Raw genomic sequence first — 23986 nt, 5'->3', positions numbered from 1 at the left:
TGATTTACTATCAATGTCCGGTAGCAAAAGCGATCTGTTTCTTATGTGATTTGTTCAATGATATTAAAATTAATTGATTAATCATTTATTATGTATTATGGTACAGTGATAAAACATTTAAAGGAATAATAAAATTACTGAAATTCAAATTTATGATACCTAAATTATAAAATAATAATAGAGTTTATTACAAACCTGACGGGTCCCACTACCAATCAATTAGTAACAAGTTAAGACAAGTGAAAGATTTTGACATCTTCAAATTATGATGGTAATAATAATAATAATTTTTGAAAATATGTCAATAATGTTAAATTTAGATTAAAAATAAATAAATCAACACCCTAAAGCAAGGGGAGCGAACCATCAACGGCTAGGATTGCATATCAGTGGTCGAATCGGATGACCGAAAAACCTTTATACGGTGAGATGGAAACAAAGACAGGATGAGGAGGTAGAGAAAGATCAGATCAGATGCTGTGGATCGCTATTCACTCTCTGTTTTTTGGATTCTTCTTTGCCATGGAAAAGATATGTCTACATGATTGTGCCGTGCACCTCATTGCCGATCTTGACAAATATGAAACAAAAGAACATTTAAATGCTCGACATGATTTTTTATTCTCTTTTTTTTTCTTTTTCTTTTTCATTTTTCGAGTGAAGTCAGAATGTCAGCGTCTTATGGCAGATGAGTCACTGCAACAAAACGACCGCTAAATGTTGGCTGGCTGCCATTTCCGTCGTAGATTTGGCGTTCCGTTCGCCTAACGCTGCGCTGGCAACGCCGCCGCCTCAGCCGCCTCGCGGTCGAGATTGCGAGATCTGAGTATCGGACTCGGCGTGCGCAGTCCGACGCTAGATTCGCGCAAGATGTTCGATGGAAGCCATGCACTGGCGTTATGTTTCCCCATCCATCGCGTCGATCATGTCGTCACCAAGCACCGGATCCATGTTAAACGACCTAGGCTGCCGCCGTCGTCACCTCTTCTTCTTCGCAGGGAGGACTCCGACAAGGTCCCAACTGGATCCCACTGCCCGACCGATCTCGCCTCCTCCGCCGCCACTCCCCTCCTCGACTCCCCCGTCGCTATCGGCGTGTTGGGCGGCGCTCCGGCCGCCGCCACTCTTAGATTCATGAACAACCTCGTCCAGTCCCTCGGAGACGAGTCTCTCCCCTTCGTCGTTTGCGCCGACCCGGCGATCGGCAGAGCGCTCGCTGACCGCGAGCGGAGCCCTGCGGCGTTGGAGAGTCTCCGGCGGGGGCGAGCGTTCCTGGAGCGAGCCGGGGCGCGGTGCATCGCGATGCCGTGCCACGCCGCGCACGCCTGGCACCTCGAGATCGCCGAGGGATGCGCCGTCCCGTTCCTCGACGCCGGCGAGTGCGTGGCGGAGGAGCTGAAGGCGGCGAAACTGAGGCCGGCGGAGATCTGGAGCAACGTACGCGTGGGAGTCCTCGCGCTGGATGCCACCTCGTTGATTGCTCGATTTTATCAGGAAAAGTTAGAAAAAAGAGTAAGCAAACAACGAAATCTCTTGAGATCTCTACGTGCTCCAAAAAAAAAACTTCTTTTTCCCCATATTTACAGCGACACGATCCATAGCTAACGCAGAATTTGCTCTGTTCTTGGTTAATTCCTTCTTCCCAAAAATTTTCATTCCAGTTAATTTGTTCGATAACAATACTGAAATTTCTAGATTGGTCGATGATGCTGTGGCTGCAGGGTTTTGAGGTAGTTTTCCCAGACAAGGAGACGATGGAGCACATAGTGATTCCAGCCATGGAAGCATTTGAGAGGAAGGACATGGAAGGAGCAAGGAACTTGGTGAGGATCTCGATCCATGTTCTTCTGGTGAGGGCCGTGAGCAGCATCGTGCTGGCCTCTGACTCCATGCAGGGGCTGTTGCCTGAGGACGACCCCCTGCTGAGGATGTGCATTGATCCCATGGATGCTCTGGTGAGAGCCACCCTGCTCTGGGCTTTATCTGTCAACAAAAAGTAACTATCAATTATGTGTAGTGTAATACCAATTTGCATAAATTATAATTATCTATTTATCTTCACTCAATGATCGTCTTCAAAAGAAAAAAAAAAAAGGAAAATATGTAAAATTTTAATTTTAGTTCTCATTTATTTTTTTTAAAAAAGTTAGAATATTATTAATTTGTTAAAGAGAATTAATAATGAATATTGATGTAAACATTAAAATAATAATTGTCGATGAGGCCCGGCCCAATTCCTTGTCGGTTTGGATATTCGTGATCGAAGCGTCGATCGAGGAATCCAACGGCTGAGAGAGTCGCGTTCAAATCAAGCTGCTGACCCTGCGTGGCAAACCGCATCATTCCTAAACCTTTTAGGGTTCGCCTCTGCCATTAAAATCCACGCACCGTCTCATTTGATCTCCTCTTCCCCTTTGCATCATCGGAAGCCGATCAGATGGTAACGTCTCCGATCCACTTCCATTTCTTGTCGCATTTTTTTTGTTTGTTGGTTTGTTTTTTTTCATTCTTTAGATCGCTTATGCTGTTTGCAGGCATTGCCGAACCAGCAAACCGTGGACTATCCTAGCTTTAAGCTCGTCCTTGTTGGTGATGGTGGAACAGGTGAATCCCTTGTTACCTCTGTGTTTTTTGTGTATTTCTTCAACTTCGCCAGCATTAGGATCTGATTCGTCCAAATAATCGTCGTTCTGATTTGATCAGTTACTGGAGCAAATAAACTGTTAGATGATTTTGTTTTTTTTCCCTCCTATCTCTCTCTCTCTCTCTCTCTCTCTCTCACGCGTAAATCTCTCGCTCAAAAAACATCTAGTTATTGTTGCCACAGTAGCGGGATCGATATTTGTCTATCTTGATTAAGAGGCTGGCGGCGCCAGCGTTTTTATTCTTGTAATAGTTAATCCATTCTTTGTTCGTTTTTTGTTGTATTTTGTTATTTGGAAAAAAATCCTATCTTTTGACCTCGATTTAAAAAAAATCCTGGTTTTCCTTTCGTATGGCACAGGGAAAACTACATTTGTGAAGCGCCATCTTACTGGTGAATTCGAGAAGAAGTATGAACGTGAGTATCATGCTCATTCAAGATTTTCTTATACGTTTTGACCAAGTATGTCTACATTGTGGTATCGTTTGTGGATTTTTTTTTAGCTACTATTGGTGTTGAGGTCCATCCGCTGGATTTCTTTACAAACTGTGGCAAGATTCGATTCTATTGTTGGGATACTGCTGGTCAGGAGAAGTTTGGTGGTCTGCGAGATGGATACTAGTATGTTCTCACTCATCTTCACCTTCGCCTTCGTGTTTTGTAGTGGATGAATCTGCTAGTTAGTGCCTATCTTAAAGCTTCTTAGTGTTTTCACCAATGGTTGAACTTTATTATATAATTTACTCGTATATGCATGGAATGATGAATTAGTTGATAAGATGCTATTTCTTTAAATAATCTTTCATCATTGACATTGATATCGATAACATATGCCATACTGGTACCGTATAACTAATTTGAAATTCATTGGTTACTCAGAATATTTTTGTCATATAACATTTTGTTCTTTTGCTTGATTTAGAATTTTCTTTTCTAGTTTATAACTTTAGTTTTCTTTTAATGGAAATATTTGTCTCTCTCAATGTATGGTATGCATCCCGTCTTGTCAAATTGATATGATATAATAGAAACCTATTGTTGATATGTAATTTAGTGTAAATATCATGCTTCTGTCAAAAAAGTTGAAGTCCTTGGCAAAACAGTCAATAATCCTTTTTTTAAAATTTAAATGTCAAACATATTGTGCTTTCTCAATTTAGTTGGAAATTTGATGGATGGCATCTGTAAACTGAGGCTGAATATATTTTTGTCTGTGGAATGGTTATTGTTGTTTTTAACCTGACTATTACCATCTTTCTTTCATAGTATCCATGGTCAATGCGCTATTATCATGTTTGATGTGACTGCAAGGTTGACATACAAGAATGTTCCCACATGGCACCGGGATTTATGCAGGTTGTTTGCTTGCTACATTGAGCATAATAACCTTATCCTGATATTCTAAAGTGTCTAACTGTCCAATTTGTTTGGAAATCAGGGTTTGTGAGAATATCCCTATTGTTCTGTGTGGCAACAAGGTTGATGTGAAGAATAGGCAAGTTAAAGCAAAACAAGTAACATTTCACAGGAAGAAGAATCTTCAGTACTATGAGATTTCAGCAAAGAGCAATTATAATTTTGAGAAGCCATTCCTTTATCTTGCCAGAAAACTTGCAGGGTTAGTATAATTTGGTTCTGGTATCAATTAAAAATTATCTAATCAAGGATTAGAAGTAATGATAAATGTGATTCCAGGGACCCTAACCTTCACTTTGTCGAATCACCTGCACTGGCACCTCCAGAAGTTCACATTGACTTGGCTGCACAGCAACAGTATGTTCAATTATATATTTCTGTCTAAATTTTGTTTCAATATCTGCATTGTGATTCCAAGAACTTTTTGAGTATTGCTTGTGATATTAAGTTTGTTTTAATATTTTTGGAGGTTTCTTGGATTTTTTTTGTAGGTGGATGATGATAAATGTATATATTCAATTTGCATATACTCAACTTAGATTTCATCATAGGACCAAACCAACAATGTTATTGGCAGATCTGGTTTTTTATTACGAAAAAATTTGACTTAGATTTTCAAGTAGCTGTTGATCCTTTATTGTGTAATGAGTAGATTACTGTTGCAACCCAAACTGGCATGTTCTTTGTGCAAACATCAATTGTATTAGGCGTATGGTTTGATTTATGCCCAATGAAATCTAGTTTTACTTGACCAACTTATGCTGTTCCAGACTAATCTGATTGTGTATTTGTTTTTCTTTCATAGACATGAAGCCGAACTTGCTGCTGCTGCTTCTCAGCCGCTTCCTGACGATGATGATGATCTGCTTGATTAAATTTGTTGGCCCAATACTACAAAATAGCGAGCTCTACATAGCAGTTGTCTTGTGTTTTGAACCATTGCTTTAAGTTGCTTTTAGAATTGACGTTGGATACTTCAATTAGTTGATTCAAGGATAATCTTTCTTTTTATGTGGAACAAGTAGTGGTGTTCTTGATGCTTGTTTCTTCTACCTATCGTTTGTATCAAATGAGAAGAAAATGTTGCTAGATTTCTGCTAGCGAGGTTTGATTGTTTGGTCAAATACACTTGTCCATCTCACCGGTGTTTGATTGTCATCCAAGTATTTTGTGTGGCTTATAATTTGTTAATTCCTTTTACCATAATATCTGGCGATCATTCAATGTTAACGTTGCTGGATTAATGATTTATACTATGAAGCAGTTTAAAATCCAATACGATGAGATTTAATCCTCGCCGTTGATCTTACCTCGTGGCATCCAAATTCCATTTATCCCGAAATGGTAAAATTCCCGCATCTTGGAAGCCGCAATTAGAGGAGGAATTGTCGCGGCGCTTGAAGCACGCCAAGCGTCGTCGCCCCGCAACATTTATCATCTCCTCCGCCTCGCCACCACGACTATGGCGGAAGACGGCGCAGCGGGCAATCCCCTCCTCCCCCGCGCCGCCCCCAGAAGCTGGTGCTTATGCCTTCCCTTTAAGCTCCCCTCCCCGGCCGCCAGCTTCAGACTCAAGACCTCGGTTTGGGCGGAGCTGGGCGGATCCGTCGGTGACCTCGGCACTTACATCCCCATCGTCCTCGCTCTCTCCCTCGTCAACAACCTCGACCTAGGCACCACCCTCATCTTCACCGGCCTCTAGAACGCGGTCACCGGCCTCCTCTTCGGGCTCCCCATGCCCGTCCAGCCCATGAAGTCAATAGCCGCCGTCGCCATCTCCGAATCCTCGGCCCATCTATCTGTTCCCCAGATCATGGCTGCCGGCCTCTCTACCGCGGCCGTCCTCCTCTTCCTCGGCGCCACCGGCCTCATGTCTGCCCTCTACCGCTTCATCCCCCTCCCCGTCGTCCGTGGTGTTCAGCTTTCCCAGGGCCTCTCTTTCGCCTTCTCCGCCATCAAATACATCCGCTACGATCAGGACTTCGCCGCTGGTAAATCCCTTGGTCCCCGCCCTTGGCTCGGCCTCGACGGTCTTATCCTCGCCCTCTCCGCCCTCCTCTTCGTCGTCCTTGCATCCGGATCCGGCGACGATCCGCCTAACCAATCCCCGAATCCATCGACTCCCCATCGGAGTCGCGTATCTTCTTCCTGGATCCCGGCGGCGCTGCTGGTGTTCGCTCTAGGCGTGGCCCTCTGCTTCGCCCGTGACCCCTCCATCCTTGGCGACCTCAAGATCGGCCCCTCCCCGATCCGTATCGTCCGCATCACCTGGGAAGACTGGAAAGTGGGCTTCGTGCGGGCGGCAATCCCGCAGATCCCACTCTCGGTGCTCAACTCAGTGATCGCGGTGTGCAAGCTGGCGACGGATCTATTCCCGGTGCGTGGGCATGAGGTCTCGGCGACGGCGGTGTCGGTGAGCGTGGGGGCAATGAACCTGGTGGGCTGTTGGTTCGGGGCGATGCCGGTGTGCCACGGCGCCGGTGGACTTGCAGGTCAGTACCGTTTCGGGGGCCGGAGTGGGGCGTCGGTGCTGTTCTTGGGGGCGGCGAAGGTGGCGCTAGGCCTTCTCTTTGGCAGCTCGTTCGTGCGGATGCTGGGCGGGTTCCCCATCGGCATCCTCGGCGTTCTGTTGCTCTTCTCGGGGATCGAGCTGGCCATGGCGTCAAGGGACATGGGCAGCAAGGAAGATTCCTTCGTGATGCTCGTCTGCGCCGCGGTGTCGCTGACCGGGTCGAGCGCCGCACTCGGCTTCGGGTGCGGCATCGCCCTCTTCCTTCTGCTGAGGTTGCGCGAGGTGGAGTGGCGGCGCCACTTGATGCCGCCAATCGCGGCCGCCGATTGAGACTAAGCGAGGCACGACTTAAGCGTTCGATTCGATCCCATTTTGCAAAATGCAAACAAAGATATGACAAATTGAAGGATTCTCTTTATATATGATTCTTCTTGCACAAATCATTGTTTAGGTGACATTCTCATACTCTCGATTAGAATTTGGAAACAATAAAGTCATAATTTGTCTTTAAGGGAGAAATTCGAATCTATTTCATCATTGTAAACTCTGGTTCATATTGAACATTTCTAAAACTTTGTCAGTACTTTGTTATTATGCAAGCGAATAATTATGCAACACTGTTTGTGTTATTTGCTGGTAACTTTTTCTTAACCAAATTTTAATGAAGAAAAGGATACATAATATGCCTGAAATTGCATCTGAATCTATTTTGATTTTGTAAGACTTTCTTTGCAGTGTAGAACAAAACCTCCATGTTACTTAGAAAAGAAACTTTTTTAAAATACATCTTTTGTTTTATTTCCATTCTGTCCTCCGCGTGGATGTCAATTAATGGAAAATGTATGTAATGTTTGTATTACTTATATTTTCTCTCTCCCTCGCTCAGATATTGAAAAACAGTTGAGATCTACAATAAACTTCCGTCACAAATTTATGACGAAAATCTAAACCGTTCGATTTTAAAATTAACAGTTAATCGCTAAACTCCTAAATCCTAAATCCTAAACCCTAAATCTTAAACCATAAACCCTAAATCCTAAATCCTAAACTCTAAACCTTAAACCCTAAATCCTAAATCCTAAACTCTAAATCATAAACTCTAAACTCTAAATCCTAAAGTAAATCACTCATTCAATCTATGGTCTGGATTTAATCTTAATTTTAAAATCAAACAGTGATTCCCGTCATAAATTTATGACGGAAGTCTATTGTGACAAGCAACTTTTTTTTTATTGAATAAATTGACACTTTATCTGATATATAATACAACATGGAAGTTGGAATCAATTAAAAGAAAATTTAAAGATTGGATAATTGCTTTAAATCGATATCTAAAAATACAAAATCTAGTTATATTCATAAGCAGAAGATAAGGGATTTGTTTATAACTAAAGTAGACAAAGGATTTGTACAATTTACTCGAATTAAAATATTAATAGATGCACTCATTCCACTAATTTTTCCTTTAAGACTAAGGAATTTGCTCGGTTTGTGAAGCCTATTGCCAGTCTTAGGTAGGGATCGACGGAGGACCTTAAGCGCAAGAGGCTAATTAATTTAGACATTTGGGATTTGATTAATGATCTTTAACATTAAAACAAAAGAGCAACGAGTAACAAGCATAGTGCTCACACATCCTATCATTTCCTATTAATATAAAATTATTAGCAGGATCAATTGCGATCATCCTAAGTCACGCTCAACCTATGAAGAAACAGCAGGCAACTGGATTCAATGCGAAAAAGAGGCAAATGAATCAACCTGTGCTTATGTTTAAAACTTTATAAATGCTCTATCTTATTTCTTTCAACACGGGATTCTTAAGTCTTTACCTCTACAGAAGTTTGAGTGCTCTCAGTCGCTCTTCATGCTCAGGGTCCAGTTTTGGTGGCATGTAACATCCACGGAGGTCCTCCACCACGAACTCCTGTTTCATGCACAAATCCTCTGGTAAGCAAATCCATAAAATTCGGACGAAGAAGAGTTAAGGGATTTAGTGTATTTTGCCTTTGTGACATCCTCTTGGTAAGGATGTGACAATGCCACTGCCAAATCGTTTGGATGGCCATTATCGCGGCTAGGGAACCATAGGTAATGCCTATGATGGCAAACACCATCACGAAACCGACTACGAGAGCAAAGAAGCCCTCCATTGAAGTGAAGGAGGAATCCAAGAGACACCCTTTGCAGTAGGTTCGGCAACCAACCATGAAAGGATCAGTATTCTCCCCAGTTATGCAGTGCAGTAACCGACCAAAATAATCCAAGCAGCAAGAAGACCAATAAGCCTGTGGTATCCATGATCATGTGATAAAAGTAATAACGAGAGAAGCAGAATAGATGCGACAGCGATCCTCCTAGCTATATTTTAAAACCTCAGATACAGATCCTCAAAGGGGGAAAAAATTTAGCAAAATCAAGAAGGTATGTAATGCTTATATATTTTTAAAACACAGATTTCCAGACTTGCAAATTGTCAACAAAAAAAATGGTAGCGTAGTAAAATGGTTTACCTATGAAGTAGTAGAAGAGAATTGGATGCTTGGATACTATGCTTTCCCAGCCCATGCTGAAGGAATTCCTGAAGTTCCCCATTTTGGCCGAGAGCATATGCAACACCACCAACGATAGCAATGAACTGAAATAGATAGAACAATGAGCATAGAATTGCAACCACGTCAAGATGGACTAAAAGATGCCAACGAAAAGACCATTTATCTAGCTAAACATTCTGGGTACCAAAACTGAACCAAGGACTTCTTAAGCATATTTTGTCATGGATTCATGTGTGTCATAAAGAATCAAAATAAATGATGCGTAACTTAGCATGCTGAAACGAATGATGAAAGGTTAAGGATTTAGGTAAAAGCCTTTAAGATAAAGTAATAATACATTGCCGGTAACATCTGAGAAAACGTTACATCGTTGCAGTATGCTTTGTCATTTAATGGAAAGTCAAGCACAATACATGGGGCATACCAAAACTTTCAAATAACAAATTAATCGCTTTATTAGACATTCAAATGGGCAAATACAAAATAAATACGGGAACTATGCAATATACAAACACAAAGGGCCAAGAAGCATTAAGCTTTTCACTTACAGTTTGTACCAGCAAGGAAGACAAGGAGAACATCTTTAGCTACAAAAATAGGTAAGTTTATTTTGCACCACAAATGATCCAAATAATCTACTCGAAGATGAAACTGAGCCTTGCAATGTTGCGCAGTGAGAAAAAGCAAAACCTTCCTGTAAATTTTCAATTGGACAAGATATAATTATCAATTTTTCAAAAACATCAGCCCACGAATTCTTTCTATCATGCAACTGCAGAACATAAAGGATAGTGCCAACCAAAAAAAATATCAAAAAGAGCAGACCAGAACTGTCGGGGGTGCAAGAACACTAGATGTAGAGGCAAGTGTTTCTCAGGAAAAAATTTCAATTCATTTTAGCATATTTTAAATTTCTCTATATTCGTCAAGAAAAATAATGCAAGGGCATATGGGCACCATTGCATTTATATATTCGAAGAGAATTGACATGTTTGACATTAATTTAGAAGACAAACATCAAAGGTTAGTTAACGGAATTAAATCAAACACATAAGTCATTGAAATCCTTCTAGTGTGTCAATATGCTTCTGCACATGAAACACTACAGTGGCAAAATTAAAGTACAAATTACCATTCAATTGGAGCAGCCATGATTAATTAACAGCTAAAATGATGTCAAAATTAGGATTAGCAAATGACCACCAGCTTCTAGAACAATATTCCAGCCAAGATATATACAATTAAGTGGCCATCAATTAAATGATGAGATGAATAATCAAATATTAATCTGGTACAGACATTTGGAAATGACAAAAATACGTTCACAAGAACAAGGAATCACTTCAAACCAGCCTAACTGAAAATCCACACACCATCTTAATAAATTTAACACAATTGGACTATCACCTTGAATCTTGATTTATCCAGAGGATGCATATCTGATAGAGTCATGAGATGTGTAGACAATTAAATCCCAGAAAATTTCCATGTTATGAATGTGGATTGTAATGACCAATCTATGCCATCAGGCTTATAAACAAATTTTACTTAATTAGCATTTTCCTCCATATCACATTTGATAATTTTTTATGTGTTTTGCTGATAATATTGAATGCTGTAATATATAGATCACACATCTTGATATCATCTCTTATGAGAGTTCAAATATGGCTAGTCTTAATTTAAAGGGAAACCAAATGTCTCCCTTTCTTGTCATCTGAAGGCCACGCAAAGTGAATATGAATTTGCAGCTCAAGTTCATATATCCATATTAGGCCTTCTAAATGTAAACTAAGAAACTGAATAGGGCAGTATCATTAATCTAAAGACCAATATAGATCCTCAAAACAAAATCCAAAATGACCGATTTTGTTCCAAAATTATTTCTTTGTTAATATAAGTATTTTCAGCACCCTCAATTAGTGTTTCTCATTCTCTTTTGTTGTTCTCCCTTTTTATAAATATCATTATTTTACTGCAACGCCATCCTTCATGATTAGGTGCAAATTAATGAACTTCATTGTCACACCTTCATGAATCACTTGTTTGAGGATTTATTGATCCATATCCATTATCATAGATAATCTTTTCCCAAAATCTAATATGATAACGTATTTAATGACCTTTGCACGTTTAAAATCCTCAAAAGACCTCCTAAACTGCAGGTATTTTTATTCTGTGTGTGTGTGTGTGTGTGTGTGTGTGTGTGTGTGTGTGTGCGTGTGTGTGTGTGTGTGTGTGTGTTTGCCCCTTCATCAGTTTTTTGTACAGATGTTGCACGACACTATTGATTCATTATGTTTAACATGGTACAATTAGCATTATACTTTTCACAAAGCTACTATTCAAATAAGAACTGACCATGTTTTGTTTGCTCTGTATAAGTTGAATATTGGCAAGATCCATTATTCAGTGAGACTATATTTGTATCCATACATCACTGTGTTTCTATTATTGTATACATAGACAACCCTTTAATTATGTTTATGGATACAGACAAGTTGTTGAAAGATCATTAATTTCATTGGGTTGTTCTGGAACCTTAAAAGCATAATGATCAAGTAATAGAATGGTAGGTTGTAACATTTCAAAGTAATAAGAATACAATAGAAATCACAAAGGGTAAAACAACATGTCTTCACTGAACGTCAAACGATTAAGGCATGAACGATGGACAAACTGCTGAGTGTCTTTGCACATGCATGGAGATATCAACTCATCATCTACAGCAAAATAAAAATCAAGGTTACTGTGCAATACTGATGATAAAGTTTCGGATCTTCAAAATATAGTCTATCAAGCAATAAAGCAACCCATGCTGACAAACAGCAATCTTTGAGTTCGCACCAGTCTCTGGTCAATAATTAATAGTTTAATATACTCAAAAAGCCACAATGAATAGCGTTAGGTATTATTAGGGAAGAATTTCCATTGTCATTAAATTATAATCATAGTGATTGTTCCAGCTTACAGATTAAATTCTACAAAAAAAATAAAGGCTTCTTGAATTTATTAATTCGAAGGTCTAAGTCAGCTGTTAGTTACACAAACCAAATTGATACTAAAAATCAGCAGCAAGTTTCACCTCATACAACAATTTCGATCGAAGTAAATAACCTGTTAAACATATAATCACAAATTGGCCGAGGAACTCACCTGGTATCGAATAATTCTCAAGGCAGATTCGGCAGAACACGGCGGAACCAGCATCGGCCTCCTCGTCCTTGATCTCATCCGAAACTCGGGACGACGGAGAAGACTCGGCCACGGTCTGTCTCCGGATAAGGGGATCGGAATCTTTAGGGCTCTTCTCTTCTTCCAGCACCATTTGCAACTCCCCCATCATCGCAACCGATACGACAAAAACAAAAACAAAACCTTTGGAAAGGATCCAACCTTGAGGCGATTGATAAAGAGCGAAAGGATGGATTGGAATCCGGGAGATGACGAGGAACTCGACCTTTTCAAAACCTAAAGAGGAGGGATGGTCGCGGCAACTTCGATGGGCCTCGAAGCCGATGGAATCGAACTCGAGAGGCCTTCCGTTTCAATACTAATGAATATATATCTCGTGCAGTCCGCGGTGAATGGGCCATTTCCATGCACGTGCTTCTCTCGTGATTGCCGATGTGGGCGGCAGGCCGAGCCCAATAGGTTCTCGATTTGAACCAAATTGAAATAAGACTACAAATTATTATCCCCAAGATTTTAAATTTGCGAATCTGATCAAAAAATCAAAATGGTGGGACTGGAGTTAAAAATTCTCAAAACCATGAGACTGCCCAACTCTTGAGTGAATTAAAACTGAATAAATAATCATTATTATAATTCCAAACATGAGACAAAAATTCTAACACTTTATAAAATAAATTCAAACATGAACTGAAATGACCATTTTTAAGCATTCTCTATCAACATGGAATTCAGATTCTTTGGGGGAAAAAAAAAGAATAAATTATCCATAAATTATTGATCCAGAGGACCATCACAAGTCACAACCGCGCACTCTCGACTGGTTTGCAGCTTAAAGAACCATAAGTAGAAGCAAAGTTCCGAAGAAAACAGTGAATTAGTGGTGCAGCACGGAGCCTGACAGATACAGGCTCTTTTGAATTTTTGGAGCCTAACCATTGTTTGAATCACATGAAACGTAGAGAGATACAACGAGAACCTTAATACAAAACATATGCAAGCAATCGCGTTTTGCATTTCTTGGAATGGAAATGTATAAAACAAGAGGAGGATCATGCTTTTTGCAGCGTCACAGGGCGTTTGGAAAACAAGGCATTGCACGCAATGTGAGACTTCTGAAGGTTAGCGCTTAGCGGCAGCCGTGGCTAAAACCCCAAACAAAAGAATGACTGAATCTCCAGCAACCAAAACTCTTTTCTAGAACAGATCTAACGAGCAAGCCTGTGATAAAGAGTGGCGTATCAACACTACAAGAAATAATCAGGAGTTTTCCGGGTGGTTTCTGGTTCAAATTGTCTAGGTGCAGGATCAAACTGAAGGAAGTTCTGCTCCATGTTCTCTCCCACCTCCATTATTGCCGCCATATTACCACATCGATAACAGTAGTTTGGTGCGCTAAATACAGTAACTACATTCCTGTCCTGCAACAAGAGAACAAAAAAGGGGGAAAATGCAAATGAATATCGCAAGGCTGAAAGACAATGGATAGTAGACCATCAGCAATTTTATACACATTTAATAGATAGTTAGAACTAAAAGTCAATTAGTAGCATCTTTCAGAATCATTTACAAATCCTAAGTAGAAGCTCACATCTTCGCATTCACATGATAGTTGCATAGTTGCACGTGGACAGTGGTTAACTATATAATCAGGTAAACTAATAAAGAGTTGGCTTATGGATCAATATTTGGCAACTCACCTGACACCAATTGAAACCCTCCATGACAAGTTGATGCGCCCGAGACACCAGGGTGAGACCATTTCTATGATTGAATTGTTGTGCAATGTCCTGGCCAAATGTGTATCCTGCTCCTCTTGGTGATATGCCCCATCCACATCGATCATCGGGATCAGACCAAAGAAGATCACACATCGGACCTTCATGTGGAACCTAGAGATCAAACAAATAATAGAGAAAACTACATTCAATATAGCAATAGAACAGTTACATTCTTTGTATATGTATAAGGAAGGGAGATGAAGTTTAAAAACCAAGTTTCGCAAAATTATCATGAATGAAAATAATGTGTCTGCGTGTAACATATGAGAGTATTTTATTAAAATTTCCAGTCTCCAGAGGTACAAATGGCAGGTTATCACACTTAAAAGAGTGGATTAAATAAAACAAGGTGAGGGCCTCAAGCCCTCAGTCTTATCAGTTCTGCAGATTAAATAAAACAAAGATAAAGGCAGCAGTTCACAGAAGTCAGAACATCAAGTGCTAATTAATTGCTGATTAAATTTAAAAAACCATTTATTATCTTTTTATTCAATTTAAGAATCAATATTCCTAAAATAATTACAAGGACAAACTTGTTTCTTTGCTCACTGCAAAGCAGTGTGAAACCCACATGAGATTTATCTACACAATGAACAAGTCCTTAGTCCTGAATCTTGAAGGTGTAAGATGGAACCCGCTAAGCAATGATCACCTGATTCTAAACAATTTTACCAGAGTCTCAGCCTATGATGTCAATTCACACTCAATCAATATGATAAACAAAATTTTCTCAACAAAGAAATACATTTATCTAACACAGGAAAAGAAATGGGAAAATGCCATCAGTGGTCTGATGCATATAGTAACAAAGCTCTTTTGTAAAGAGCTAGATAAAAATAAAACAACGTTTCATACTAGAATCATTGTTGTGGCAGAGAGCAGTGGTTGACTTTGCCTACCAATTTCTTTCTTTTTAAAAAAAAAATGAAAATAAAAAAAAAAACATTTCTATACATCTCATTCCAACTTCCAAGTGTAGATACCTCAATATGTGCATTTATGATAAAGAACGACAGAACTTAAGGCAAAAGATTAAGGATAAACAAAAGACTTCAAAGCTTCACAATTTTGTACTACAGTGGAATATCTACTGTATGCTAAACAAAAGAAACATATACTAACATTTCCACAACAAAGTTATCAAGATCACAAAAGAAGTACCAAAATTATATACTTATTAGCTTCTAATTATTAATTTTACTTTTAGTTAGTCAATATTTTTGCCAGTTTCAGTCTTTCAGCAAGACAGCTAGAAATAGTAGAAATAATGTTAATCTTATGCATACCTCTTGAATGCGTTGAAGATCACGGATATTATCTAATGTGTCCAACGATGGGGAGAGACCACCATGTAGACAGAATATCTAGAAAACAGAAAGTAGTAAATTTGTAAAAAATGCAACAATGGAGAATTTGGTGTAAAAGGGCAAGAAAACAGACCTGGTTCTCAATAAGAGCTGTAAGAGGTAAATAATCAAATAAGTCAGTAAAGTGCTTCCACACATTTGCATTTCCATACTTCCTTAAGCATTCATCATAAAACCCATACCTGAAAACAAAACCTAAGATTAATGAAGAAAAGTAATCTGTAATAGATGTCAATAAATTAAAGAATATCCACAACTAAATTAGATTGTAACAAATATTTAAGCCAAAAAACTAAAAAGATGCTGTTCAGTGTTCATTAACATAAATACCATATTCTGAAAGTTTAATGTTTACTTGGGAACTTATTACAAAAAAATGATCCATATAACATATGATTAAAAAAAAGAAGTTTGCAAGGTTATTCAAGTGTTCATTAAATCACATTCACTAAAATCAGCTAAATGCTTAATTTCCTGTTCAAGGACTAAACAGCAACTTGATATGCTGCAATATCAAGAACTATAAAGATGAGCAAATTTGCAAATACAGACACTTACACTTGAGTTATTTGCCGACTCTCATGATTACCTCTGAGAATTGTAATCCTATCTCTGTAGCGAACTTTCAAGGCAACTAAGAGTGTCACTGTTTCAACAGAATAATAACCACGATCTGCTTCCAAAAAGCATGACAATTAGACTAAGGTGAGAAATCCAATTGAATTGTAATCTCATAAGGAAAAAATAAATAAATAATCTCAAGTACAAAAGATATGAGATTATTGTCAATATGTAGTTTGTTGGGAGCAATATATGACATGGACCTGGATATAATTGTCAGTGATGGCTATGGACTTAGGTGTCAAAGACATCACAAAAGTGGGAACGTGGGAAGAAAAATATTAGGTGTCTAACACAATATACACTTACCAAGTCCCATAATTTCATCACAGGTAATCCTCCAAGAAAAGTAAATAATTTTCTTTGAAATCAGTAAATAAGGTTGCAAAGGAGCAACATGCAGTGGCGCCAATTGTTGTCCTTGATAAAAACAATCACATATTATTTTACCTTATACACGTTGAACTGTGCATATAATTGTGTGTTAATCTATAATGGATGAGCATTTAACTAGACTAAAATTAAAAGTGTACAATAAGGTTTTAACATCAATATCTAAAATAAAACATAACTTGTACATGGTAGTAAAAGAAAAGTGATGATTAAGTTCAATCGATTATTCAACAACAAAGAAATTGATGAAAGTTTCATTTAAAGAGTGTAGTAACAATTAAAATAGAGAGTTGCTTCTAAAATCTTGTAGGATTGCTGTGTTCCATTTATACTAGAATTTTAAAAAATGTGGTACAACCAATCATGCTTAATAGGATAATGTTGGACATTAAAGAAATAATGTAGGAAAAAATTTAAAAGGGTGCCCCTAGTTATTAAAATTATTAAAGGGAAACTTTTATTATTTCCTTTTATCAAAGGATGCCCTGAATCTTAATGTTTTTCCCAAATCATCACTATAGAACCGGTTCAACCAATAGTTTAACAGATCTAAATCATCAAAACAAAAAAAAGCTCAATGTGGTATGATTAGAAGGAAAACTCATAACTTATAAAATAAAAATAATAAATAATCATGCCCATAAAAATATGTTCAAATTTAAATTCACATGAGAATACCATTTTATAGTTTTTAACAATTGAAACATCTAATCACATAGATAAAAATATAAATTTAAATTTAAATTTTTATAAAAATAATGAAAAATATTAACACAATAAAACAATGACTACAACCATAGAAGTAAAGAAAAATTAAGCTCATAGAAAAAACAATTTTACAATCTCTACTAATCTTCCGATTGGTGACAAAAATAGCTTCACAAAATAAAAAAACAATTATTTTAATAAAAGTATGTATTCACAATTTAAATTCTTTTTAAAAAATTATAATTTATATAAAGTATTCAATTAAAAAGAAAATGAATATTTCTGATAAAATAAAAAGGAGCAACCCTTTGTTGATTTAGAAAATTAGGGGTGCACATTTGATTTTTTTTTTTCACAATAATGTATAAAAAAAAAGTTAATGTAAGAGAAATGTGACCATTGATTGTTGTTTAAGGATAATAGGAGAGAGAATTAAAAATGTTATTTTCCAAGAGCAATTATTGGGGGGGGGGGGGGGGGGGGGGGGGGGGGGGTGCTATATTTGGTGTATCCCTAATAAATTTGTATGAGCTAATTATGTTTATGTAAGTTAATAAACTCTATAGTTAAACATGTTGAAACAAAAATTGACGATGTAAATAGTGAAGTGAGGAGAAAGAAAAGTTCTACTTTTAACATAACTAAAGATGTAAATGGCAAGTGTTACTATGAGCCAAATGGCGGATAAGATCTTTGTAATTGTTCCTAAAAATTGGAATGAATGGAATTGCTGTTTATAAAGGTTAAGCATAACAATTGGAAAAGCTAATCCATGATGAAAATGGCAAACACATGCCATCTATAGAATTTAAATCATTTACAATTTTAATTGAAATATAATTTGTAGTGTATCTCTCATTTTTGTATTAGGTGTATTATTTTAATTTAAGTGCCATATAAATCACTTAATTTCATTTACTGACAAACATGAAGACCTTCCTTATCTGATTGTTATATTTACTGCTCAGATAAATCACTTAATTTCATTTACTAACAAACATGAAGACCTTCCTTGTCTGGTTGTTATGTTTATTGCTCTGATAAATCACTTAATTTCATTTACTAACAAACATGAAGCCTTATCTGATTGTTATATTTATTGCTCTGATATCTTTTCTACTTACTCCTATATAACAATTCATCCTCAGAGGCAGGGGATCAAATAGATTTTAGATTCACAAATCTCTGTCATTGAATTCAATATAGTTCCTATTGCATGGAAAGCTAACCTCAAGAAGTTGCGGCCATGAGATTTGAGAACAAGGAACTGATATACTATTTACTGTAATCAATAAAAAAAAAGATCCTTGTGGAGACCTTAGCCGTAGGAGTTAAGTGTAGTCATGCAAGGCATTTGGGGATGGAATGCTTTTGTCATCATTCATTGCCTTGAATAAACTTATCAACCAAGTTAATAGCCTTCCTTAGTACTCAATTCCAGATAGTAAATGCTGCCTGAAATTTGAAATGATGCCAAAATTGTCTATCTACTTCAAACGTTCTCAACCGATTTCCTGCCTTGGTTAGTATACCGCCAGACTTATTGACTGAATTGTGGAAAGAAACATTTCTCTTTCTCAACGACATTCTCATTAAGTAAACAGAGAGTGAAAAGGAAAACTACTTGAGGAATTGCTCACATATCAGTACGTGTAAGAAGTTACGATATTTGAACGCAAAACTAACGCCCAATCTAGGGACCAAAGGAAATTGGCAACTTAAAATAAGCAAACATGACTTATCCCGGAAAAATATTTTCTTGGCTGCTAGAAACACTAACCTACGTAATCCCCCATGAAGAGGTAATTGGTATCGGGTGCCTCGCCGCCGATCCGAAACAGCTCGATCAGATCGTGGAATTGCCCATGAATGTCCCCGCACACCGTCACCGGGCACTTCACCGGCTGGACGTTCCACTCCTCGACGAGGATTGCCCTCGCCTGCTCGCACAGGGCTTTCACCTCCGCCTCAGGTAGAAACTTGCATTCTCTCAGGTGCTCGATCTGGCGGTCCAAATCCGCGTACGGCGGCATTGCTCGCGGCAGGCCAAGGTCCCGACCGCTGATCCGGGGACGGAGATCAATATAGCGAGGGAAATTAGACGGGAATTGGCGAAAACAAATCGAGGAAGATAGGAAGGTAGTTAGAATCGCTAGGGTTATCGATCAGCGAGAGTCGAGGAGGCCATGGGTGCCTTTTTGTAAAATGGTATCTGAAATTATGAAGAATGGTTGGCCGTTGATGTAACAGCCTTCGACATCTGGCGGATGGCTCGGACGTTGTCTATTTAGCTCCCGTCGAGAACAAGAACAAGAAAAGGAAAAGAAAAAAAAAAAAAAAAGTTAAAAATAAAAAATATAAATAGAACATAAACTAATATAAACTAAAATTAGAAAATAATTTAAATTTTTTATTTTTTATAGTTTTGATTTTTATATTATTTTATTTATTAAAAAAAACTCGGTTGTACTTGGACTCAGGCTCTGCAGATAAGCCTGGAGATTAGTACAAAATTAAGTAAGAAGATTAGCATTTAGCAAACCGACAAAGAGTGAATGAGTGATTGTTCTCAAATGATTTTTACAGATTTCATATACAACAACTTTTCAAAAAGTCAGGTGAGGACAGCGATGAGACTTGCCCATCAAAACTTACACTTTCTTCAGCTTTCCAAAATCTCTCTCCCCCGACAACTCACAGATGTGACCATGCCTTTGTGCTTGGACAGATCTGCACTTTTCTTGGTCCCGGATAAAGAGACGACCAACACCTTAATTTGGAATATATTGCATCAGTTTTTTTGGTGTGCGTGTTTGGTTCTTCTTCATCTTCTTCTTCCACATTCTGCATGCCTATCAGTATCAGTAGTATCTGAACAAGGGGCAGCCTTCGACATTTATGGCGAGACCGGGACGTCTCAGGCGAACTTTGGGCCTCGACCGCAGCTTAGTGCAAGCAGAGATGGACAAGGAAGTGAGAGAGGCGAGGTCGCTGAACCACTCCGGTATGCTGCTCAGGTTTCTGCACCGGACGATGCTTAGGCTTTGAAGAGAAGTGAGCTGTCGAATGCCCTCCGGCAAACTCGTAAGATTTTCGCACGCAGAGATCTGCAGCTCCTTGATCGAGACCAAGCACCATATTCCCCTGCACGCAGTGGAATCAGCCGTCAGATCTTGACACAGCGAAACAACGAGCACTCGCGGGGTCATGCAGTTTAGAAGACGACGGTCTTCTTTTGGGTCGCCGTAGAGCTTCTCGTTGTTCATCCACATTGTCACCGAAGCAACAGAAGGGAGTGGATTACTCGGAGGCTTAAGTTTCGGGCAGTGAATAAACTTCACGTCAGTGAGTTTGGGGAACACGTTATTCTTCTTCTGCACTCTCCATTTCCTCAAGTTTGCCATTTGAGACAGAGTGAGCTTCTCCAAGAGGGGAAATGAACCGTTCTCACCATGGAACGAATCGCCGAGTTCGATCACAGCGTCCATGCCGCTTATCTCCGCCGCCTTGAGAGCAGGTAGCTGCCCGATTGGCGGAAGCACGCAATTCTTCAGATTAAATAGCTTGATCTCGACCAGAGAAGTCAGGTATGTTCGTTCCCTCATCCAAGAAGGCAGCTGTTCTGCTGTGTAGCGGATCAGCTTCAGCGACCTCAACTTCGAGTTTGGTTGCATGGCTTCGACGACTTGCAATGAATTGTGCACTGTTTCGCTTGCGTCTGCAGCCGAATCGATCTCCCAGCTCAGCGTCAACGCGTGTAGTTCATCCTTTTCAGCCAAGTTGATTTGCGCAGCCACTTCTGGATCAGTCAACATGTGAAGCTTATCCAACCAGAGCTCGCCTTCGAGGTCCCGCAACGGCCCGAGCTCGGCCAAGCTGCGTCCGGCATCGTCGCTCGCCACGAAGCGCGTCAGGTGCCGGAGGTTCGATAAGAAGTTCCCCAGATTAAAAGGCATGCGAGTCAACGAGGCGCAGTGCAGTATGTTCAAGAATTTTAGATTTCCCAATGAGCCGGCCGCCCTCGTCGGATCAGGGTTCTCTGGTAGCTCCTCTAGGTAAGTGCAGCCTTCGAGGTCGAGCGTCTCCAAGCTAAGGAGCTTCGTTGTCGAACGAGGAAGCCGCCTGATCTTGCAACAGTGTGCCAAGATCAGTGCTTTCAAGTTTCGGAGGTTGCCGATGGATTGAGGCAGCGACACGAAGTCGATCCTTGAGAGATTGAGGTGCTCCAACCGGACAAGACTCGCAATCCAATCGAGCTTCCGAAGCTTCTCGGCGAGTAAAGAACACCCTGCAAGATTCAATTTTTCTATGAGCGCCAGGCGTTTGATCGTCTTGGGCAGCCGCCGGAGCTTCTTGCAGTCGGAAAGCTTCAAGATCTTGAGGTTCGCGAACTCGCCGATCGAGTCCGGGAGCGTCTCAACTTCGCTTTGGCAGACGTTGAGGTAGACCAAGTTGGAATACGTTCCGATTCCATCTAGCAAGTTGCGGCAGGTGATTCCATGGACGTGCAGCACTCGGAGGTACTGGAAGACCTTGAACTGGGGAACGTTGTAGATGTCGCTGAGCCAGCATTTGTTGCTTGACGACGAAGAGCCGAGGAGGAGCAGGGTGCGCAGCAGCCATTTGCCGCTTTGGAAAAGTATGTCTATGGGGAAGCCTGAAGACTCTAGGTCGCACACGAACGACAGGTGCTGGCACAGCGGCTTGTCTTTTAGGTCGAGTTGCAAAAGGTCGAACGAGTCTGGCGAGAGCGCCAGATGGTCGTTCTTGGAGCTGACGTGCTGCGCGAAGTAAGGCAGAAGTTCCCGCATCGTGTACTCCGTCGCGCGAAACGGGCTTTCGAAATCGACGAGCTCCTTCCCTACGCAGCGGATTAAGGCCTGTTCCCGCAGGAAATCTCCGAAGTAGCCATCGGCTTGGGACAATGAGATAGAGTTCTCGGCGGCCCACAAGTCGACGAGTTCCTCTCTGCTGAAACGGTGATCTTCCGGGAACAGAGACAAGAACGCGAAGCAATTGCTGAGTTTCTCGGATGGAAGACTGCTTCGAGGGTCGTCGTAGATCAATTTCTCGTATATCTGTTTCAGCTCTGAGGAAAGTCGAGGGAGGTCCACTTTCGGCAGCTCCTGGTGGCCAAACGGCACCATGTAATCTCGTAACGGCTTTCGGCGCATCTTTTTGGCCATGATGATCACCGACAGCGGGTGGCCATCGCAGTCGTCGATGATCCACGGATGCCAGAAGTGGTGGTCGTCCGGCAGGTGGAACATCGAAGCATGCTCCTTGAACAATTTCCAGCTGTCTTGGCGCGTCAACCGCGAGGCTTCGGCGTCCAAGCTGCAGGAAGCTTTGCTCAGCGACCTTCTGCTCAAATAAGAAGCAATCTCCGGATCGGTGGTGGTCAGGATGACGGTGCTTCCATGCCGGCCAGCTCGTTGCAAGGCTTGCATCAGTTGCTCGAACAAGTCAGGTCGATCGATCTTGTTGACGTCGAGCAGAACGAGCAAGAAACGGAAGCCGTTCAGCAACTTCTCAATAACCTCCACGGCAGATTTGAACTGCTGCTCCTGGTTGCCTTCTGGCCGGCGCAAGGATGGATGGCCTTCACGGTTAGCCAATGTGAATTCAAGCGGTGGTTGTCGTTGCTGTGTTTCCTCTTCCTCTTTGAGGAAGAAGCGTCTAGCAAGAGTCAACTCGGAGATCGGCAGAGCGCGGCGGTGGATGGTGTCTCGCTGCCCCTCTCCGTAGACGTGGCTTCTGCTAACGAGAATCCGGGTTCTGAAGTTGCGGCGCTGATCATGGTAGACCAAGCGAGCGAGGGTCGACTTGCCGGAGCCCGCCTTGCCGACAATGGGCACGACGGCGAACGGTTCGCCATGGTTCACCATTTCAATCAGTTTCTTCATGTCCTCGTCTCGTCCTAATAAATTTGCCGGCATCACGTCGGGAGCCACGTCGAAGGGGACCTCGCCGTCGCCCGTGAAGCTCCTCGCTTTGACGGCCATGGCGCTTAAGGCCCGCACCGCGCGCTTCAGCCGACAGCCCGCGGCGAAGTGGAGCACGAGGGGGATGGAGAAGAAGAAATCGCGGCCGGCGTGCGCGACCGCGGGCGTCCTCCGCTTCCGTGGCACGCGGCGGAGCTTGATCATGTCGAGCAGGTCGTCGGCACGAAAGAGCTCCTCGCGCAGCTCCTTGAGCCAATCCTCCGCCGAATTACCCAGCTGCTTTTCGATGTCGCTGCAGGCCCATTGGATGGTGCAGAGGGTGTTGGCCAGAGAGGTCAGCTTGGGGGAAAGGAGCAAACGGCGCATCAGCTTGTCCTGCGCGAGAGAGGTGGCCTTGGTTCGCAAATGACGTGCCTCCGTCGCCAACACGGCCGCCGTTGACCTGTCCATGACGAATGCGACTGAAGATGCAGTGGAGTGATTGATCCGGGGAGGTAATCAGGGGCGGGCGGCACTCCTAATTTATCAATGCAGATGGACTTCGAGGGCATTTGGAGTGACGAAGAGGATTGGTATCCTCCCCATGCATGGTGCAATCATGCAAGATTGAGCTTTTCTTTCCTGGTCTGGCAAAGTGAGAATTGCACAGCATCATGGAAACGTTGTTCGGCATATAATTGGAAAAAAAAAGTGTAACCGGTATAGTTAGATCTTGTAACAATGAAGAATGGGCGTTTTGTTGGGTTAGAAGACCTTTTTGATGTTGTTTTTCTTCTCGTGGCCGGCAGTAGTAGCCTTTGGGTACAAGTAAAGTAAGCATAACGTGAGATAAAGAGTGCTTTGGGCACACAT

The 23986-nt window shown here is 40.9% G+C and overlaps 5 protein-coding genes and 1 pseudogene across 5 annotated transcripts; 3 read left to right on the top strand and 3 right to left on the bottom strand.

Moving 5' to 3' along the window:
* Positions 1–674: 674 nt before the first annotated feature.
* Positions 675–2066, top strand: LOC141824794 (uncharacterized). Its single transcript, XM_074712126.1, has 2 exons — positions 675–1512; positions 1722–2066. The coding sequence occupies exons 1-2, from the start codon at positions 871–873 to the stop codon at positions 1998–2000; spliced, it is 921 nt and encodes a 306-aa protein (XP_074568227.1). The 5' UTR covers positions 675–870; the 3' UTR covers positions 2001–2066.
* A 285-nt stretch (positions 2067–2351) lies between these two features.
* Positions 2352–5184, top strand: LOC141824685 (GTP-binding nuclear protein Ran1B). Its single transcript, XM_074712015.1, has 8 exons — positions 2352–2440; positions 2535–2604; positions 3005–3061; positions 3148–3265; positions 3911–4000; positions 4083–4262; positions 4340–4417; positions 4866–5184. Exons 1-8 carry the CDS (start codon positions 2438–2440, stop codon positions 4933–4935), a joined length of 666 nt encoding a protein of 221 aa, XP_074568116.1. The 5' UTR covers positions 2352–2437; the 3' UTR covers positions 4936–5184.
* Positions 5185–5477: 293 nt separating this feature from the next.
* Positions 5478–7116, top strand: LOC141824701 (molybdate transporter 2). The gene is given in 1 exon segment (XM_074712030.1): positions 5478–7116. A coding segment is annotated over 1 exon segment (1380 nt). The 5' UTR covers positions 5478–5522; the 3' UTR covers positions 6903–7116.
* Positions 7117–8270: 1154 nt separating this feature from the next.
* LOC141825499 (uncharacterized) lies at positions 8271–12562 on the bottom strand (annotated as a pseudogene).
* Positions 12563–13163: 601 nt separating this feature from the next.
* On the bottom strand, positions 13164–19412 carry LOC141823923 (serine/threonine-protein phosphatase PP2A-1 catalytic subunit). Its single transcript, XM_074711127.1, has 6 exons — positions 18970–19412; positions 16026–16140; positions 15541–15649; positions 15387–15464; positions 14020–14211; positions 13164–13740 (listed from the first exon to the last, which is right to left on the bottom strand). Exons 1-6 carry the CDS (start codon positions 19220–19222, stop codon positions 13567–13569), a joined length of 921 nt encoding a protein of 306 aa, XP_074567228.1. The 5' UTR covers positions 19223–19412; the 3' UTR covers positions 13164–13566.
* Positions 19413–20050: 638 nt separating this feature from the next.
* LOC141823155 (putative disease resistance protein RGA4) lies at positions 20051–23584 on the bottom strand. Its single transcript, XM_074710414.1, has one exon. The coding sequence runs from the start codon at positions 23582–23584 to the stop codon at positions 20051–20053; it is 3534 nt and encodes a 1177-aa protein (XP_074566515.1).
* Positions 23585–23986: the final 402 nt, after the last annotated feature.

This window comes from Curcuma longa, chromosome 3 (genome assembly GCF_044706935.1).
Source record: "Curcuma longa cultivar G26 ecotype Majalengka, Jawa Barat chromosome 3, ITB_CL_G26_1.1, whole genome shotgun sequence".
In the NCBI taxonomy this organism is placed as follows: Eukaryota; Viridiplantae; Streptophyta; class Magnoliopsida; order Zingiberales; family Zingiberaceae; genus Curcuma; species Curcuma longa.
The sequence above is the reverse complement of the archived record's forward strand: the minus strand, read 5'-3'. Positions and strand labels throughout refer to the sequence as shown.